We start from the raw sequence: 21,542 nt of genomic DNA on the forward strand, positions 1-21,542 counted from the left end.
GGGACACCCAAGCCAGCCCTTCCCATCCAGGCTGCGCATGACTGTGTTTTGTTTCAAAGGTCACATACAGGTCACAAATAAAGAGGCCGGTTCCCACTGGAAGCTATGTCAGGATTGATGCAGTCCCTGAGAAAAACTCCCGGAAAACCCAGGGACTCCCATGCGGGCTGAGAAACATTTTGAGTTTGCATGAGATCAAAATAGGAGTCACAGCTGAGTGTGGTGGCTCACGCCTATAGCACTTTGGGAGGCCAAGGCGGGAGGATCACTTGAGGCCAGGAGTTAAGAGACTGCAGTGAGCTATGATCACACCACTCCACTCCAGCCTGGACAGCATAGCAAGACCCTCTCTCTAAAAAATAAAAACAAAAATAGAATAATAAAATAAAATAAAATACAGGAGTCAGCAGCCAGGAGGGTAGCCTGTCCCAGAGTGGATGCCCTCAGGTTCAAGATTTGACATCATCTGCACTAACTGTGTGATCTCAAGTTAGCATTATCTTCTAGATGTCCCATTAGTGAAATAAAGGGGCCAGAACAAAAGGACCCTCCAAAGTCTCAACTGGCCCTGGCCAACAGCAAGGCTTCACAGGGCTGCCTGGCACTGCACAGGGGCCTGGGAGCCCAAGGCCTGAGCCTGGCCCCACGACAGTGGTTCCACTAACACACCAAGTCTTCCTGCCACACACGCAGCTGGACACCCTAGACCAGCGGCCAGCAAGCTTCTTTTATGAAGGGCCAAGAGTTGGTATTTCAGGCTTTGTGAGCTAGACAGTTGCAGCCTTGGCTGCCGTCACAGAGCAAGAGCAGCCATAAATTACAGGTAAGCAAGTGGGCAGCTGTGTCCCTATAAAACTTTATTTACAAAGACATGTGGCAGGCCAGACCTGGCCCTTTGGCCACAGTTTACCAACACGCTATAGTCTCTAGGGTTGCTGCTGAAAAAGATCACACCACAGCCCACTCTGTCCGTGTCCTAACAAGGCAGCAAGCCTTGTTGTGGGGATAAGCAACTATAGCAGTGACCCTGGGCAGAGCCTATAGGCCTCAGTTTCCTTGAGGACACAAAAAGAGACCCTGTGAGTCACCTCTACCACTAATTCCATGGGGAAATGGAGCAAACATGAGGTGGACGCAGCCCAGGTTCCCCTCAAGATCTTGGGAATAATATTTCAGAGTAGCCGTGAGCAGGAGGCACCCACCAGGGCCCTTCCCCACAGCAGCCAGGTTGGAGGTCCTGTGAACCAGGCGCCCTGATGCAATCAAGCAGGCATCCTTATCACAGTGCCCCACTGAGACCCTAAGGTCACTCCCTCCAGGTGTAGGGGCTACAAGATCCACAGCAGGAAGCTCAATGTACCCCGAAAAGTCACTGTTTTCAGAAAGGAAAAAGGAACTTCCCAACCCAGCTTACCCTCCTCAGGCCTGTGGGAGGAGACAAGGCCACCCCAAGCCCTTTGGGTTCCTGGTGAGGAGTCACCCTTCCGAAAGAAGGGCAATGTGATGGTGTGGCCGCCCCAACCCGGCCCCTTGGCCCACAGGCCCCCACTAATCAGCCTACCCTGGATAGAGGGGCCCAACCTAAGGTCTCCAGGGTGAACACAGATGGAGATACAGGCCAATGCACGCGCGCGCGCGCGCACACACACACACACACACACACACACACACTCCCCTCCCCAACTGGAGGCCTGGGGCTCCTCCTGGAAGTAGGTAGATTCCACCTGCCCACAGGATCCTAAGAAAACTCTGCTCCTCCTCTTCCCTCCCACCCACCTTCAGCAAATGCCTCAGGGCTAGGCCAAGGGCAGCAGCTGGACCCCCCGCCCAGCCAGTGCCCCCCAGTGGGCTGTCCCTGACCTGCAGGACCTCCAGGCTACTTCTCACCTGGAAGAGACCTCATTTTCCACAGAAGCTTAATCCAAAAAGGGCTAAAAATAGAAATTCTGCACCCATCTGAGCTCTTTGCCCGAGAAGGGCCCTGAAGCCTCAGTACCTGCAGGGCTCAGAAGTCCTGCCACTGAGAGGCTCAACCACCCTGGCCAACCTCACCCAAGGCCCTTCCTAGCCCTCACTGCTTACAGAAACCCATGTCCCAGCTGGGCACGATGGCTCACGCCTGTAATCCCAGCACTTTGGGAGGCCAAGGTGGGTGGATCACTTGAGGCCAGGAGTTCGAGGCCAGCCTGGCCAGCATGGTGAAACCCCGTCTCTACTAAAAACACAAAAAACTTAGCTGGGCATTGTGGCACAAGCCTGTAATCCCAGCTAATCTGGAGGCTGAGGCACGAGAATTGCTTGAACCTGGGAGGTGGAGGTTGCAGTGAGCCAAGAATCACACCACTGCACACTCCACCCTGGGTGACAGAGTGAGACAAAAAGAGAAACCTGCATCCCAACACAGGCCGGGCAACCGCACACTGGCTATGCAGAAGCAGGGCACGTAGCCACTATCATCTCCACTCAGCCCCAGCTTCCCTCACTGCAGAGCCACACCGGGCTCTCCCTGTCCCTTTCTCTCACCTGAGCCCAGGTGATCCTGCTCGAGACCTTCCTCTGTCACCTGTGACCAGGTGACTCCTGGGTCCATCCAGGGGCATCAGAGGCCCTGCAGGCCCTAGCTCTCACAGGACAGTCACACACGAGGGCATTTAAATGGCTCCAAGACCACCCCACACCCATTAAGAAGGCTACCATCAAAAAATAACCAGTTCGGGCAAGGACGTGGCGAAACCACAACCCTTGTGCACGGCTGGTGGGAATGTAAAATGCTACAGCCGCTGTGGAAAACAATCTGGCAAATCCTCAAAAAATTAAACACAGAATGACCACAAGAGGCCGGGAGCAGTGTCTCATGCCTCTAATCCCAGCACTTTGGGAGGCCGAGGCGGACAGATAACCTGAGGTCAGGAGTTCAAGACCAGCATGGCAAACATGGTGAAACCTCGTCTCTACTAAAAATATAAAAATTAGCTACACATGGGCTGGGTGTGGTGGCTCATGCCTGTAATCCCAGCACGCTGGGAGGCTGAGGCGGGCAGATCATGAGGTCAGGAGATCGAGACCATCCTGGTTAACATGGTGAAACCCCATCTCTACTAAAAATATAAAAAATTAGCCAGGCATGGTGGCAGGCGCCTGTAGTCCCAGCTACTCGGGAGGCTGAGGTAGGAGAATGGCATGAACCCGGGAGGTAGAGCTTGCAGTGAGCTGAGATAGCACCACTGCACTCCAGCCTGGGAGACAGATCGAAACTCCATCTCAAAAAGAAAAAAAAAAAAAAAATTAACTAGGCGTGGTGGTGGGCACCTGTAATCCCAGCTACTTGGGAGGCTGAGGCAGGAGAATTGCTTGAACCTGGGAGGCAGAGGTTGCAGTGAGTCAAGATCACGTCACTGCACTCCAGCCTGGGCGATCCAACAGGTCCACTTCTGGGTATGTATCCAAAAGAACTGAAAGCAGGGGTTTGAACAGATACTTACATGCCCTGTTCACAGTAGCATGGTTCACTACAGTCAAGAGGTGGAAGCAACCCAAATGCCCACGGACAGAGGAATGGATGAGCACGATGTGGTCCATCCACACCACAGGACATCAGTCTGGTTCCCTGCCCACTGCCCACCACCCACCACACCACCGGAGGTGGCCTGATGGAGAAGGTGGAAGTACAGGGGGCCCCAGCTCCCTCTGACAGTGCTGTGGGCTTTCCAGTGGGAAAACTGCTAAAGAAACCAGGAAGCTGGCCAGGCACAGTGGCTCAAGCTTGTAATCCCAGCATTTTGGGAGGCTGAGGTTGGAGGACTGCTTGAGCCCAGGAGTTCAAGACCAGCCTGCGCAACACAGTGAGACCCTGCCTCTACAAATTAAAAAAAAAAAAAAAAAATGGGCCAGGCACAGTGGCTCACGCCTGTAATCCCAGCACTTTGGGAGGCCGAGGTGGATGGATCATGAGGTCAGGAGTTCAAAACCAGCCTGGCCAAGATGGTGAAACCCCGTCTCTACAAAAAATACAAAAATTAGCCGGGCATGGTGGCAGATGCCTGTAATCCCAGCTACTGGGGAGGCTGAGGCAGGGGAATCGCTTGAACCCAGGGGGCAGAGGTTGCAGTGAGCCAAGATCATGCCACTGCACTCCAGTCTAGGCGACAGAGTAAGACTCCATCTCAAAAAAAAAAAAGAAAAAAAATTAGTTGAGTGTGATAGCATATGCCTGTAGTCCCAACTACTGGGGAGGCTGAGGTGGGAGGATCGCTTGAGCCCAGGATGTTGAGGCTGCAGTGAGCTGTGATCACGTGATTGCACTCCAGTCTGGGCAACAGAGCAGAAAGCTCCGTCTCAAAAATAAAGAAATAAAAATAAAGAAACAGGCCAGGTGCGGTGGCTCACGCCTGTAATCCCAGCATTTTGGGAGGCCAAGGCGGGCAGGTCACTTCAGCTCAGAAGTTCAAGACCACCCTGGGCAACATGGTGAAACCCCATCTCTACAAAAACATACAAAAAGCAACCAGGCGTGATGATGGGTGTCTGTAGTCCCAGCTATTTAGGAGGCTGAGGTGGGAGGATTGCTTGAGCCTGGGAGGCAGAGGTTGCAATGAGCCAAAACTAGGAAGCCAGTTCTTTATTTCAGAAAAAAAAACAATAAAACCCTAACAGCAGAGCTATAGGAGAAGCTATTTTAAATTTTGGAGGCTTTGCTTTCTGGGATCATTTTTGGGTCAACGAGGAGAGCAGCTGACACCTCATGCACAGCCAGGGAGAACAAGCCTGTCTCACCTCTAGGACGACACCTTCACCTGAATTGGGAAGTTGAGGCTCAGGGAGGGTGCCAGCAGCCTGGAGCCCCAAATTGTCACTGGGAGCAGCGCCACCAATGTACCTGATCCCCAATATGCAGTTCTCAGCATCCTTCAAGAGAGACGCCTCCTTGTGAAAACATTTTCACCAACATATAAAAAGGACACGGGGCGCAACAACAGCATCTCATGAAGAGCTGAGGCCCCCGATGGGCCTGGGGGAAGGACAGGGGTGTTAACAGTAGGGCATATACTTGCGGTCTCCCCATCTGAAGAATGGTGAGAAGGACTGACCACAGCCCTCCATCACCAGCAGCTCAATTTATCCAAAGAGGAGCAAGCCAAGAGGGGCTGAGCTGCCTTCCCTGGCCTCAAAATCGCAGCCTCATGCTCCAGGCTCCACTCACAGACACATGGGCATGCCAGGCCACAGCCTGTGCTGCATCACCTGCCTCACCTCACCTCATCACTCTATGTAGCCTCACTACGGGAGAGTGGACTGGCCTGTACATACACAAGACCTGCAGCATCCGGACATCCCCAGAACCAAGCACAGTGCCAAGAACACAAAAATGCTCGAAGAATACTGACCTGTCAGGCTCCACGATGCACAGAAGGTGCAGCATTAAAACATAAAGTGTTCAGGGAAGAAGAGACGCAAAACCATATGATTGTGCCACTATGACAACACGGTACACCCAGGCGAGACAGAGGAGGGTGCAAAGGTGTCAACAGAAATTGCCTGGGGCAATGAGAACAGACTTGCTAATTTTAGGTACGTTGCAGGCTTTCTACCCTGAGTTATACTGCTTATATAGTAAAAACGAAAAAAAAAAACTTCACAGGATGCTTTTAAAACAGGAGTTCAGGCTGGGCCCAGTGGCTCACGCCTGTAATCCCAGCACTTTGGGAGGCTGAGGCGGGCGGATCACAAGGTCAGGAGATGGAGACCATCCTGGCTAACACGGTGAAACCCTGTCTCTACTAAAAACACAAAAAATTAGCCGGGCGTGGTGGCGGGCGCCTGTAGTCCCAGCTATGCAAGAGGCTGAGGCAGGAGAATGGCATGAACCTGGGAGGCAGAGGTTGCAGTGAGCCAAGATCACACCACTGCACTCCAGACTGGGCGACAGAGCGAGACTCCATCTCAAAAACAAAACAAAACAAAAAAACAGGAATTCAGTGATTCCACAAACTTGACCAGAACTCGAAGCCCTATCCCTTCACAAACACATCTGCTGGCCTGGCTGCCTCAGTCAGGAGCCGTGTCTCCACTTGGTCAGGAGGGTCCAGCCCTGGAGGATATAATTAGCATCAGACTCCGGGGCCCACTGCCAGGTCAGATGGAGGCGGGAGGTCTCTAGGACGCTTTTATCTGGGAGAATAGTCTCCCTGCGGATGGTTTATTTGGACACCAGCTTTTTTCATTAAAAAGCAAAGTGACAGCCGGGCGCGGTGGCTCGCACCTGTTAATCCCAGCACTTTGGGAGGCCAAGGCAGGCAGATCACAAGGTCAAGAAATCGAGACCATCCTGGCTAACACGGTGAAACCCCGTCTCTACTAAAAATACAAAAAAATTAGCCGGGTGTGGTGACCGGTGCCTGTAGTCCCAGCTACTCAGAAGGCTGAGGCAGGAGAATGGCGTGAACCTGGGAGGCAGAGTTTGCAGTGAGCTGAGATCACACCACTGCACTCCAGCCTGGGCAACAGAGCGAGACTCCATCTCAAAAAAAAAAAAAAAAAAAAAAGGCAAAGTGACAAAATAACCACATGTCATGGCCATCTCTGTCATTCACTGCACCTGCAGGTCACAGGCCATTTGGATGCATTGTTCTACATTTCCCTTTGGACTCTGTGGCTGACTACACAGGTGAGATTGAAGACAACCCTGTCCATGAGGTTCAGAGACCAAGGAGAAAGTGTGACAACTGAATTCATCAAGGCAGAAAGCACAACGGGGAGCAAGACCCTAAAACAAAGGACACAGAAGAGGCCAAACCCAAAATGTGCAGTATCAATCACAAGTCTGTGCCCTGCCAGGTGCCTTAAACAAGGCTGATGCCCCCTGAGAAGCAGACCTCTGAAAACTAGGGTCTCTTCCCTGGGCAGCTGCTTCGAGCCCAGGGCTACGTGGAGCAGAGAGGCAATCTTGTTTGTCAGGCTGGCGGGTTCCTCCCTCAAGGTCTCCCAGTCGGGATGTCACAATCCGGGTGTGATGTCAAAACTGCTTCAAAGGTGATGAACTATGGCCTTGGCCGTGAGTCAACAGAGGGGTGGGTTTCCGAGTGAGCGCTGCCTGCTGTTTACACACAATCACAGCCACGGCAACCAGCTGAAAGCACAGTCAAGGGTCACGATGCCAAGTGCAGAGCTCAGTCCCTCACACACACTCTTGCCTGCCTCCTGCAGAGACTGCCAGCTCGGGCCCACAGACTCAAGCTGGCTTGTCCTCTTCTAGCACCTTCTGGGAGAACCCACTCAGAACCACCAAATGCTCACCTTGAAACACACAGATAAACCATACCCTGGTGCACCAGTGGGCCACTCCTGATGCCTCCTGGCAGCCCACCTGCTCCGCCCCAGTCCATCCAGCGGCCACAGTCCTTCAGAGATGGCAGAGCCCAGGCCATGACACTCGGATTCTGGGTTCTCAGCTACTTCCCAGCTGGGAGATCCTGCCTGGTGATTCAGCCTCCTCCAGAGTCTCCACCCATATCCTCACCTAAGAAATGGGAACTGCTCCCACCACGGGGAAGATGGGATGAAATGCAGTACTGTGGGTGGCACAGCCAGCACTGGTGGGGCAGGGCACCCTCCACAGGTGTAGGTGCCCATCACCTTTCCACTTTCTTGGGGGAGGGGGTCCAGCATGGCCAGCAACCGGAGGAATCTGCTCAGTCACTCACGTCACCAAGGTTCGGGCCTCTTGGGGACGCGGAAAGTTGCATTTAAGTGAGGCTCAGGACCCCAGTGTGACTCCCCTTCAGGTCAAGACCCCTGCAACCTCAAAAGATAGTTTGGCTTGGCCACTCAAGAGGCAGTATGGGCCAGTGAGGACAGCCGAGCGCCCTTGGACAGATGATGCCGCCTCTCAGAGCCTCATCTGTCCCTGTCGTGAAGGGGGACCATAAACTTGCTCTCCCGGCAAGTGGTCAAGATGATGTGCACCCATGGGAAGGGATGGGGGTCTAGCCCAGGGCCAACAGGGGCAGCACTAGCACTAGGTCTCTAAAGAAGGCCTTCTCTGAAAAGCAGGCAGGGCTGGCAAGAAGCTGCCCTGCTCAGAACCAAGGGGGGTGCCCACCGGGAAGGGAAGATAAGTCGGGCCTCTGGGGCCCTGCTGTGGGAATGGATCACAGGCTGAAGTAAGGCTCCTCCTGCCACCGGTGCCAAGGGTGACATCCACACAGCCCACCCACTTAGCAGCAGACAGTAGCCCCCAGCACAGCTCCAGGGCCACCCAGAAGAGCCGAGTACTGGCCACAGGCCTGAGGCACAGCACCCCTCTACCTCCACTCCCTTCACACCCTTCCCTGGGACAGCACACCGGCCATGCCTGGGACCCTTCCCCCAGCAGACTGCAGCTCTGTGTCACCTGCTGGAAGCACTCACTGACTGCCCCACCTATACCCCTCACCATCATTAACGTTGACCGCCGGTGAGTTACTCTTGCTAATTTCTGTGCCATCCTTCCTGTTCATGAATTCTGTCTCCTGCCACTAGAATGTCAGCTCGTGACATGAGGGGCCCATCTCAATCACTGGTGGGTATCCCACCCCTGAGCCATGGGCACTGACCAGAGGCTCAATCATACCAGGTTAGATGAGTGATCTGGAGTCTCCCACCGGCTCTGTACGAACCTCCAGGCAGGGACCAGCCCCCCAGGAGCCAGCTCTGGGTCCATTCACTAAGGGCTCAGAGCACAAGAGGGGTCAGGTTATTGTCCTCCCAAGAGGAAGAGAATCTGGAACTCAGAAAGGGTCAGGCACCAGGATCCTCACAGCCCTGAGAGAAGGATCTGGAACTTGAGGGAGCAGGTCAAGTACTGCTGACCCCAGTTCTGAGAAGGATTCGGAGATGGGAGGGGTCAGGCACTCACCCATGGCCTCAGGAGGCAGGTGGAGCTGAGATTCAAATGGAGAGAGGCTCTAATCCCCAGGCCTCCTGAAGCACTTCCTGGGCCCTCATTTTTTTCTGAACAACGGTGTGCTCCTCTCCACCAAGGAGCTTGTGATCCAAAAGAGGTCACTCAGCAACAGAGCCCATGCAAACCCCTAATGATGAACTACAACCCAAGTGCCCCTGGGAGGGTCACTTCCTCAGACTGACCAGAGGCTACTTTTCCAAGCAGGTGAGTGACACTGTCCTGGAAGGAGAGGGTGTGTCCATGCTTCCACTCTCCCCTCTCCCAGAAATCACTCATCAGAGCAAACCGGGAGATCCACAAGAACAGCCACCTCACAACCAATGAAGGTTTCGTTTTGTTTTTTGACACAGGGTCTCCCTCTGTCACCCAGGCTGGAGTGCAGTGGTGCGATCTCGGTTCACTGCAACCTCCATCTCCCAGATTCTCCCGCCTCAGCCTCCCAAGTAGCTGGGATTACAGGCACGCACCACCACGCCCGGCTAATTTTTTTTGTATTTTTAGTAGAGACAGGTTTTCACCATATTGTCCAGGCTGGTCTCAAACTCCTGACCTCAAGGGATCCTCCCACCTCAGCCTCCCAAAGTGCTGGGATTACAGGTGTGAGCCACCACGCCCGGCCATCCCATGCAGGTTTTTATATTCAAAGAAAAACAGACACGTAGTTCATGCCTGTAAGCCCAGCACTTTGGGAGGCCAACACAGGAGGATCCCTTAAGCCCAGGAGTTCAAGACCAGCTTAGGCAAAATGGGGAAACCCCATCTCTACAAAAAAAAAAAAAAATTTTTAATTAAAAGACAAAGAAAAAAACTGGGCCAGGCACAATGGCTCATGCCTGTAGTCCCGGCACTCTGGGCAGCTGAGGTGGGAAGATCACTTAAGCCCAGGAGTTCAAGGCCGCAGTGAGCTATGATCACACCACTGTACTCCAGCCTGGGTGACAGAGTAAGACCTTGTCTCAAAAAAAAAAAAAAAAAGAAGAAGAAGAAGAAGAAAAGAAAAACTAGGCCAGGAACGAAGGCTCACTCCTGTAATCCCAGCACTTTGGGAGGCCAAGGGAGGAGGATCACCTGAGGTCAGGAGTTCGAGACCAGCCTGACCAACATGGTAAAACCCCATCTCCACTAAAAGTACAAAATTTGTAGGGCATGGTGGCGCATGCTTGTAATCCCAGCTATTTGGGAGGCTGAGGTTGCAGTGAGCCGAGATAACACCATTACACTTCAGCCTAGCAACAAGAGTGAAACTCTGTCTCAAAAAACAACAACAACAACAAAAACTAGGCCAGGCACGATGGCTCACTCTTGTAATTACAGCACTTTGGGAGGCTGAGGCAGGGAAATCACTTGAGCCCCGGAGTTTGAAACCAGCCTTGGCAACATAGTGAGACCCCGTCTCTACAAAAAAATTTAAAACTTAGCCAGGTGCAGTGGTGCACACCTGTGGCCCCAGCTACTCAGGAGACTGAAGCAGGAGGGTGGTAGTTCGAGGCTGCAGTGAGCTATGATCATGCCATTGCACTCCAGCCTGGGCAATGGAGCAAAACCCTGTCTCTCAAAAAAAAAAAAAAAGGGCCCAGCGTGGCGACTCAGGCTTATAATCCCAGCACTTTGGGAGGCTGAGGCAGGTAGATCACTTGAGGGGTCAGGAGTTTGAGACCATCCTGACCACATGGTAAAACCCCATCTCTACCAAAAATACAAAAATTAGCCAGGCATGGTGATGCGTGCCTGTAATCCCAGCTACTTGGTAGGCTGAGGCAGGAGAATCGCTTGAACCCGGGAGGCAGAGGTTGCAGTGAGCTGAGATCACGCCAGCGCAATCCAGCTTGGGCGACAGGGCAAGACCCTGTCTCAAAAAAAAAAAAGGAAAGAAAAACTGCACAAAGTCCAAGGTAGAGTGAGAAGGCCAGCAGCTATGTGTATTGCTGCGCCTTTACCTTCCACCACGCTGCTCCAGCTGGCTACCAGGTCAACACCAGAGCCCTCTGGGGAGAGAAAACAGGAGGGCTTCTACCTGGGCTGTTCCCAGAGCTAGGATTACCTGCTCCTGGGAGCCACAGAGAAAGTTCCACAGCAAGTTCCCTTCTAGCCCCTGCCACACCTGAATTTGTAAAAGCCTCTTCGCAATTAAAAACTAAAAATAGGCCGGGCACGGTTGGTCACGCCTGTAATCCCAGCACTTTGGGAGGCCGAGGTGGGCAGATCACAAAGTCAGGAGATCGAAACCATCCAGGCTAACACAGAGATCGCACCACTGCACTCCAGCCTGGACAACAGAGCAAGACTCCGTCTCAAAAAAAAAAAAATTAATTAAAAATAAAAGCCCTCTCCACAAGTTGCAATTGGCAAACTATATAACCACAGCATCGAGGAACTCTGGCTTCTGGTTGATAGAGTTGTCCACATGAGAGTTTGTCCATAACCAGTATATTTCTCTGGTTACACAATCAAGTTCTTCAAGCCACCTTCCTCAAGCTCACTACCCAAAACCACAGAGAGCACGGAGCTGCCGTGCCTTAGAGAAGTCCATCCACTATACTGCCCCATGGGCAAGATTAAATTCAAAAGTAGCCGAGCTGGCTGGGAGCAGTGGCTCATGCCTGTAGTCCCAGCACTTTTAGAGGCTGAGAAGGACGGATCACTGGAGGTCAGGAGTTCAAGACCAGCCTGGCCAACATGGCAAAACCCTGTCTCTACTAAAAATACAAAAATTAGCCGGGTGTGGTGGCACGTGCCTGTAGTCCCAGCTACTCGGCAGGCTGAGGCAGGAGAATCGCTTGAACCCAGGAGGCAGAAGGTGCAGTGAGCCAGGATCGCGCCACTGCACTGAAGCCTGGGCAGCAGAGTGAAACTCCATCTCAAAAAAAAAAGAAAGAAAGTGGCCAAGCCACTTAAATTACCAGACAGCTTTTTGAGAAAAATCCAAGTTTGAATCACCCCAAAATATAATCCAGCCAGCCAAGTTGCTCTGGATGGCTTGGAAAAGTTCTTCTAGGAAGCCCCTCCTGGCTGGTCAACATGCTGCCCTACACAGCTGGGCTCTGAGCCACAGGAGTTTAACAGTCCACAGTTACCTTCACCCTAACATGAGGAAGATCCAGCTTAGAGAGGGGATGTAACCAATACCCTAAAGTAAAAATAGCAGTGTGACAGCATGAGGTGGACACACAGGCGGACCTTCTGGACTGAAAAGCAAGCGAGGGCAGCATCAGAGAGAAGGCGGAGCTCCTGGTTCCTAAAGCACAGAAGACAGTGGTGACCAGGTACCAAGTCCATCGTAGTTATATGACTCACGAGCTCTCCCCCAGCTGTTTCTAGGAAAGCCTGCCTTCCTGCAGGACAAGTCAGAATCGCTCAGGGAAAAAGACCCAGGGCCAGAATTCTACCAGGAAGAGAGGCTCTGGCTGGTCATGGGCCAGCAGCTGCTGTCGCTGCCACCGTCTCCTCCTCACCTGCAGGGGCGCCTTAGCCTCATTTTGGGGAGTCTTTTTGACAAGGTGCGAACTTGCTCTTCCAAAAAAAAATGAAATCCTCATTCCATGAAGGGGAAAACTGAGACACCGGGACAGGGAGGAAATTGCCCAAAGACATGGGAAGAAGCACGGAAGGGGTGGGCACCGGGAGAGCGGTGGAAACGAAACAGGGGGAAGAAATTCTCGGCTTAGCTAATGGAGCTGAACAAGTTCGGGGCAGGAAGAAAGCCACATTCCTTCCTAGTTAGTCTCCCTCCTCCCCCGCCCGCGGCACCCCCCCACCCCCACCATCAACAGTATACACAAACACACACATACGCAGGGAGCAGGGCTCTCTGAGCCCGAGACTAGACCCACCCCCCACTCCCTCTAGGGCAATGAAGCCCCCAATTTCCAGAAAAGGAGTTACAAGGTTCCTAAACCCCTTCCCCTCGGGACCTGACCACTGGTCATCTGCAACTTCTGACCCAGCACAGACGGGGGGAGGGGGGGCCATGACACAAACAGAAATGAAAAAGGCAGGTTTCTGACCACGGCCCCAGATGCGCCCCAAAGTCAGGCCCAAGAGAACATACACAGCAGCCTCCCCTCCCCACCACCAGCCAGGTGGCAGAACCGAAACGCCTCAAACTTCCCCCAGATGGGCCCAAATCAGCCTCTGAGAAGTTCCAGAGTCAGCGGCCAGATGTGGTAGCCAGAGCTTCCTCCTGGGTGGCAGGGATCCCCTACATGTGCCCTGAGGAAAACATCACAGCCGCCCCCAACACTTCCACTCTCCAAGGAACCTCTCTCCGGAGAGAGAGGGTCACCTGGGGGTAAGGGGAGCAGAAAGCTGGGACAAGCTGTCAGTTTCTGCCCAAACTCCCCGTCCCAAGAATCAAAGTGGCCCAACCTGAGTGGCTTCATCGGAACGCGTCAAAGCCAGCCCCCAGCTGCAAAGCCTCCCACCCAGACAGAACAGACCCCCACAAGTGCCCCGCTGACCACCCCCTGCCGGGCACCCAGACGATCGCTGCTTCCCAGGAGGACAGACACAGTCACCCCCCACCAACGGCGCTGCCCCGGCCCCAGATGGAAAAGCCCCCAGCTTCCCCCTATCACGATGCCGGGACCGTGCGGCCCACCGCCTCCTCGCCCCGCCGCCAGGTGCGCAAACTGGACCCTGCCCAGGTGCCCGGCAGGCCAGAAAGGCCCCGGACGCCGCCAGGTGCCGACACCGACGCCTCCCGGGCCCGGCGCGCGAGTCTGGGCCCCTCAGCAGCCCCGGGCCACCCGCCTGTATTGCCTCCTAGTGCTGAGAAGGAACGCGGTGCTCCAGGCCGGACTGGCGCCCACTCCGCGCCCCGCCGGCCCAGGGACCCGCGAGCAGCACCGCAGACCTAGCGTCTCCGAGCCCGGACGCCTCAGTGAGGGGAGCGCGAGGCCGGCCCGCGTCCGGACGTTCCCCACTGGCGCGCCGGGCGCCATGCCACTCACCTGTCTGGCGCGGTAGCTCTCGAAGGCCCTCAGGGCACTGTCGGTGAGCTTCACGTGGAACACCGACACCTTGCTGCCGTCGCTAACCCGCCCGCACGACAGCCCGTAGCTCCTATCTTCCTTCAGCGCCGCCATCTTGCGACCATCTCTCCCCCGCGCCCCCTTCCCGGCTCCAGCGCCGCCGCGCCGGCCACGCCCCGCCCCGCCGCCCGCTGACGCGCTGAATTATTCATGAGACGCGGCTGGCCACGCCCCCCGAGTCCGGCCAAACCAACAGTCGCCGCCACACCGCCAGGCAGCGCACTACATTATTCAGGAGACGCGCCTGGCCACGCCCCATGAGGGCCCCACAAGGCCCACAGTCAACGCCCCAAGTTGTTGCATATTCATAAAGCACTTATGGCCCCGCCTCTTCAGGCCCTAGGGGTGGCCACTTCCGTGAACGAACTCCGCCTCAACACGCGCACCCCTCCAGGCCCCGCCTCCATAGTATTATACATAACCCTGACTCAGCCAGCCAGGCGCGTCAAAGCCCCGCCCCTACAGCCGCTGACGTGATGCATTATTTATGAGATCTCTACAGTCTTCCGTCTTTGGCTTCTGTGGAAAGCCGCAGAGAGGGCGTGGAGAGGCGGAGCCGGCGCGAAACACGTGGGTGGGTAGGCCCCGCCGCGGGCCGGGAGGGTGGGCGTGGCTATGTAAACGACGCGCGCGCGTTGGACGCTGGGTTGGACACATAAGGCATCCCTTAGAGGGGGTGGATGGGACTTCCACCCAGGGAAGGTGCTGGACTGGTAGGTGGAAGAGGAGCTGGTAAACTTTTTCTTATGAGATGAGTACTTTTAATAGGATAAAATCCTACATCCCCACAGTCCCTGAGCGATGGTGCAGTCCAGCTTCATTTTCCTATTTTAATTTTTTTTTTGAGGGGTCTTGCTGTGTTGCCCAGGCTGGAGTGCAATGGCGCCATCATGGCTCACTGCACCTTCGACCTCCTGAACTCAAACTGATCCTCCTTGTCTGGGCCTGCTGAAATGCTAGGATTACAGGAGTGAGCCACCAAGCCCAGACTTCCATTTTCTTTTCTTTTCTTTTCTTTTTTTTTTTTGGAGACGGAGTCTCGCTCATCAGCCCAGACTGGAGAACAGTGGCGCTATCTCGGCTCAATGCAACCATCGTCTCCCGAGTTCAAGCGATTCTCCCGTCTCAGCCTCTCGAGTAGCTGGGATTACAGGCGCCCGCCATCATGCCCAGCTAATTTTTGTAGTTTAGTAGAGATGGGGTTTCACCATGTTGACCAGGCTGGTCTTGAACTCCTGACCTCAGGTGATCCGCGCGCCTCGCCCTCCCAAAGTGCTAGGATTACAGGCATGAGCCACCTCCCCCAGTTTTTGTTTGTTTGTTTGTTTTTAGACGGAGTTTCGATTTCCTTGCCCAGGCTGGAGTGCAGTGGTGTGATCTCGGCTCACTGCAACCACCGCCTCCTGGATTCAAGCAATTCTCCTGCCTCAGCCTCCCGAGTAGTAGCTGGGACTGCAGGCGCCTATCACAACGCCAGGCTAATTTTTTGTATTTTTAGTAGAGACGGGATTTCACCATGTTAGTCAGGCTGGTCTGGAACTCCTGACCTCAAGTGATGCACCCACCTCGGCCTCCCAAAGTGCTGGGATTACAAGCATGAGCCACTGTGCCCGTCCAGCCTTACATCTTCTAAAAAGCAACTTCATTGAGTCACATTTTACATATAAAATATATTCCCAATGCTGTGTAGCTGTCACCACTATCTAATTTCCGAGATTTTTTTTTCTTTTTCTTTGAGACAGAGTTTCGCTCTTGTTGCCCAACCTGGAGTGCAACGGTGCCATCTCAGCTCGTTGCAACCTCCGCCTCCCAGGTTCAAGCGATTCTCCTGCCTCAGCCTCCCGAGTAGCTGGGATTACAGGTGCCCACCACCACGCCCAGCTAATTTTTGTATTTTCAGTAGAGACGGGGTTTCGCCATATTGATCAGGTCTCTAACTCCCAACCTCAGGTGATCCGCCTGCCTAGGGCTACCAAAGTGCTGGGACTACAGGCGTGAGCCACTGCGCCTGGCCAAGGGAGGAACTGGCTTGGAGGGCCAACCAGCTCGCTCTGTGATCTTCTGAAAGGCACCTCCTGCTTCTGAGCCTCTGTGGATTCGCTTCGGAAACAGGAAACAGCAATAAGAGCAGTACTCAGGACCTAGCAATGTGTCTCACACCTGAAATCCCAGCATTTTGGGATGCCATGACGGGAGGATCGCTTGCACCCAAGGGCTTGAGACCAGCCTGGGTAACAGGGCTAAGCCCCCTCTCTACAAAAAAATTTTAAAAATTAAAAAAATTAGCCGGGCATGGTGGAGCACCCCTGTGGTCCCAGCTACTCCGGAGGCTGACGTGGGAGGCTCTCTCGAGCCCATGGGAGGTTGAGGCTGTAGTGAACTATGTTCGCACCACTATATTCCAGCACTCCAGCCTGAGTGACAGAGTAAGACCCTGTCTCCAAAAAAAAAAAAAAAAAAAAAAAAGCCAGGCCCCCAGTGGCTCACGCCTGTAATCCCAGCACTTTTGAAGGCCGAGGGGGGTGGATCATGAGGTCAGGAGTTCGAGACCACCACGACCAACATGGTGAAACCCCGTCTCTGCTAAAAACACTAAAATTAGCCAGGCATGGTGGCACACGCCTGTAATCCCAGCTACTCAGAAGGCTGAGGCAGGAGAATAGCTTGGACCCGGGAAGCGGAGCTTGCAGTGAGCCGAGATCGTGCCACTGCACTCCAGCCTGGGTGACAGAGCAAGACTCGGTCCCAAAAAAAAAAAAAAGTATTTCTCCACATCTACTTTACATTTGATTCCCCAGTGGATCTCAATGAGACCCCAGGAAAAATAAGGCAGAACTTATCAGACGTTGGCATGCTCTGCAGAAGTTTCTTTTTTTTTTTTTTTTTTTGAGACGGAGTCTCACTCTGTCGCCCAGGCTGGAGTGCAGTGGCACAATCTCGGGTTCACTGCAGCCTCGCCTCCTGGGTCCAAGCGATTCTCCTGCCTCAGCCTCCCGAGTAGCTCGGGTTACAGGCACGTGCCACCACCCCTGGCTAATTTTTTGTATATTTAGTAGACGGGGTTTCACCGTGTTAGCCAGGATGGTCTCGATCTCCTGACCTCATGATCCGATGATCCGCCTGCCTCGGCCTCCCAAAGTGCTGGGATTACAGGCGTGAGCCACCGTGCCTGGCCTTTTTTTTTTTTTTTTTTTTTTTTTGGAGACAAGTTCTCACTCTGTCACCCAGGCTGGAGTGCAGTGGCATGATCTCAGCTCACTGCAGCCTCCAACTCCTGGGCTCAACCCATCCTCCCACCTCAGCCTCCCAAGTAGCTGAAATTACAGGCATGCTCCACCATACTGGGCCAATCTTTTGTATTTTTTGAAGAGATGGGATTTTTCCATGTTGCCCAGGCTGGTCTCTAACTCCTGGGTTCAAAAGATCCTGTCGCCTAGCCTCCCAAAGTGCTAGGAAGTGCTAGGATTATAGGCCATAAGCCACTGCACCTGGCCGTCTGCAGACATTTTTGTTTGTTTGGAGATGGAGTTTTGCTCTTGTTGCCCAGGCTGGAGTGCAGTGGCACGATCTCGGCTCACTGCAACCTCTGCCTCCTGGTTCAAGTGATTCTCCTGCCTCAGCCTCCTGAGTAGCTGGGATTACAGGCACACGCCACCACACCCAGCTAATTTTATATTTTTAGTAGAGCTGGGATTTCACCATGTAGGTCTCGAACTCCTGACCTCAAGTGATCCACCCGCCTCGGCCTCCCAAAGTGGTGGGATTACAGGCATGAGCCACTGCGTCCGGCTTTGTCTGCAGAAATTTTTAAGAACTAGGTTACCCATGGCCAGGCATGGTGGCTCACGCCTGTAATCTCAGCACTTTGGGAGGCCGAGGCGGGCAGATCACGAGGTCAGGAGATCGAAACCATCCTGGCTAACACAGTGAAACCCCATCTCTACTAAAAATACAAAAAAATTAGCCGGGTGTTGTGGCAGGCACCTGTAGGCCCAGCTACTCGGGAGGCTGAGGCAGGAGAATGGCGTGAACCGGGAGGCGGAGTTTGCAGTGAGCTGAGATCGCGCCACTGCACTCCAGCCTGGGTGACACAGCGAGACTCCATCTCAAAAAAAAAAAAAAAAAAAGAACTAGGTCACCTAGGTCACCCACAATATTGCAAGTGAGTTGATCACCCTGGGGTGCCCCCCGGACACATAGTCCACCTGGTGAGCTCTCTGATGGAAGCAGTGACCCCACCCTGCCCCTTACCCCGTGTGTGGTCTTGGACACGTCTTGCCATCTCTGTTCCTCAGTTTGCTCATCCAGAAAACAGGGAGTGTAACGGCATCTACCTGATTCTTCTATGACAATGACATGAGACAAGGACATGCGTAGCTCGCCCTGTTCAAGTGTTCCAGAAATGTGAGCACGCGTACACATACAAAATTCCTTCTGCAGTGCTCACTTCCAATTCACAGCCCATGGCAAGTCGGGTAAGGCCCTCCTGAGTCACTGCTCAAAGCCAGGTACATGGGAGGTGATAGTAAATACTTTGGTATGAAAGAAAAAGCCATCCCCGTCGTTCTCCAAAGGTACCACACATGGTCCAGCTGGCATACCTTGCACAGCTATGCCATCCACAAGGGATACCCTTCACCACCCATTAAAGGCATCCCATGCCTTCAACACAACTGCAGTGTCACACGTGCTGGATGCTCCAGCTCACCACCCATAACCAGCTCAGACCTTTGAGGATGAAGTGGCCGAGTAAATAACCACATTCAATTTCACACTCCCGGTCTGGCCATTCGGGGCCTCTCTCCTCCCCGTCCCCGGACCATGTCATAACTTGCATGTTCTAGGCAGCTCCGGGGCTATTTCTTTTCTTTTTTCTTTTTTTGAGATGGAGTCTTGCTCTGTCACCCAGGTTGGAGTGCAGTGGCACGATCTCAGCTCACTGCAAGCTCCACCTCCTGGGTTCACGCCATTCTCCTGCCTCAGCCTCCCATGTAGCTAGGACTACAGGCGTGTGCTACCACGCCCAGCTAATTTTTTTGTATTTTTAGTAGAGACACCATGTTGGCCAGAATGGTCTCAATCTCCTGACCTCGTGATCTGCCCGCCTTGGCCTCCCAAAGTGCTGGGATTACAGGCTTGAGCCACCGCGCCTGGCCAGCGGGGCTATTTCAACTCCAGACATTGGCACCGGCAGTTTGCTTGGCCAGTAAGGACATTTCCTTCCTTTAATAAAGCTTTTTTAAAAGTTTATCAAACAAGCAGCCAGGAGTAGTGGCTCATACCTATAATCCCAGCACTTAGGGAGGCCGAGGTGGGCGGATGACTTGAAGTCAGGAGTTGAAGACCAGCCTGGTCAGCATGGTGAAACCCTGTCTCTAATAAAAATACAAAAATTAGCCGGGTGTGGTGGCACGTGCCTGCAGTCCCAGCTACTCGGGAGGCTGAGGTAGGAGAATTACTTGAACCTAGGAGGCAGAGGTTGCAGTGAGCCGAGATCGCTCCACTGCACTGCAGCCTGGGCGACAGAGTGAGGCTCCGTCTCAAAAAAAAAAAAAAGTGTATCAAACAAGTGAGTGAAATATTAACTATCAGTCTCACATTTAGCCAGGTCTAGGCTGCAATTCAAGACTAAAATATTGGCTGAGAGCAGTGGCACGTGCCTGTAGCCCCTGCTACTTGGGAGGCTGCGGTGGGAGAATCACTTGAGTGCAGTGGGGTGGGTCAATGCTGCAGAGAGCTGCGATGGTGCCACTGTACTCCAGCCTGGGTGACACAGCAAGACCGTGTCTCTAAGAAAAAAACAAGACTAAAATATCTTAGGAGCTCCTGGATTGAAGAAATTCTGTATCTTAAGATTTGTATGCTGGCCAGGTGTGGTGGCTTACGCCTGTAATCACAGCACTTTGGAAGGCCGAGGCAGGCGGATTACGAGGCCAGGAGTTCGAGACCAGCCTGGCCAACAAGGTGAAACCCCACCTCTACCAAAAATACAAAAAAATTGGCTGGACATAGTGGCACTCACCTGTAATCCCAGCTACTTTGGAGGCTGAGGCAGGAGAACTGCTGAACCCAGGAGGCAGAGGTTGCAGTGAGCCGAGATCAGGCCACTGCATTCCAGCCTGGGCAATAGAGCAATACTCCATCTCGGGGGGAAAAAAAAGGATTTGTGTGCTACATGAACAGGAAACAAGTTGACTTTGCATTACAAAAAGTCAAGAGGTTCTATATATATATTTTTTGGCGATGAGTTTCACTCTTGTTGCCCAGGCTGGACTGCGATGGCGCGATTTTAGGTCACTGCAACCTCCGCCTCCTGGGTTCAAGCCTATTCTTCTGCTTCAGCCTCCTGAGCAGCTGGGATTACAGGCTTATGCCACCATACCCGGCTGATTTTTGCATTTTTAGTAGAGATGGGGTTTCACGATGTTGGCCAGGCTGTTCTCGAACTCCTGACCTCAGGTGATCCACCCACCTTGGCCTCCCAAAGTGCCGGGATTACAGGCTTGCTATACGGATTCTGAGGCACAAGAATCCCTTGCACCCGGGAGGTGGAGTTTGCAGTGAGCTGAGATGGTGCCACTGCACTCCGACCTGGGTAGCAGAGAGAGAGAAAAAGAAAGTTAATCACCAATGTGGTGAAACTCCATCTCTACTAAAAATACAAAATTAGCTGGGTGTGGTGGCACGCGCCTGTAATCCCAGCTACTCAGGAGGATGAGGCAGGTGAATCCCTTAAATTCTGGAGGCGGAGGTTGCAGTGAGCCAAGATGCACCACTGCACTCCTGCCTGGATGACAGAGCAAGACTCCGTCTCAAAAAAAAAAAAAAGGCCAGGTGAGGTGGCTCATGCCTGTAATCCCAGCACTTTGGGAGGCCGAGGCGGGTGGATCATGAGGTCAGGAGTTCAAGATCAGCCTGGCCAACATGGTGAAACCCCGTCTCTACTAAAAATACAAAAATTATCTGGGCATGGTGGCATGTGCCTGTAATCTCAGCTACTCAGGAGACTGAGGCAAGAGAATCGCTTGAACCGTGATCCGGGAGGCAGAGGTAGCAGTGAACAAGATCATGCCACTGCACTCCAGCCTGGGTTACAGAGCGAGACTCTGTCTCAAAAAAAAAAAAAAAAAAAAAAAAAAAAAATTAGCCAAGCTTGGTCGCGTGCCCCTGTAATCCCAGCTACTTGAGAGGCTGAGGTGGGAGAACTGCTTGAACCCTGGAGGCGGAGGCTGCAGTAAGCCAAGATTGGGCCACTGCACTGCAGCCTGGGTGACAGAGCAAGACCCCATCTCAAAAATAAATAAATAATTAAAAAAATTAGCCAGGTGTGGTGGCGTGCACCTGTAATCCCAGATACTTGGGAAGCTGAGGCAGGAGAATCGCTTGAACCCGGGAGGCAGAGGTCAGAGGTTGCAGTGAGCTGAGATCATGCCACTGCACTCCAGCCTGGGTGACAGAGCTGGCATGCAAGGAATAAAAATAAAAATTAGCTGGGTGTGGTGGCGCATGCCTGTAATCCCAGCTACTTGGGAGGTTGAGGCAGGAGAATTGCCTGAACCTGGGGCTAACCA

At 53.4% G+C, this 21,542-nt stretch overlaps 1 protein-coding gene across 1 annotated transcript in view; it reads right to left on the reverse strand.

The window, feature by feature from the left end:
• ELL (elongation factor for RNA polymerase II) overlaps positions 1–14,319 on the reverse strand; it is an 82,087-nt gene extending 67,768 nt beyond the window's left edge. The window contains exon 1 of the mRNA XM_031004060.3: positions 13,891–14,319. Within this exon, the coding sequence (XP_030859920.1) occupies positions 13,891–14,025 (135 nt within the window). The 5' untranslated portion in view covers positions 14,026–14,319. The remainder of the gene's footprint in view (positions 1–13,890) is intronic.
• Positions 14,320–21,542: the final 7,223 nt, after the last annotated feature.

The sequence above is a fragment of the Gorilla gorilla genome, chromosome 20 (assembly GCF_029281585.2).
Source record: "Gorilla gorilla gorilla isolate KB3781 chromosome 20, NHGRI_mGorGor1-v2.1_pri, whole genome shotgun sequence".
In the NCBI taxonomy this organism is placed as follows: domain Eukaryota; kingdom Metazoa; phylum Chordata; class Mammalia; order Primates; family Hominidae; genus Gorilla; species Gorilla gorilla.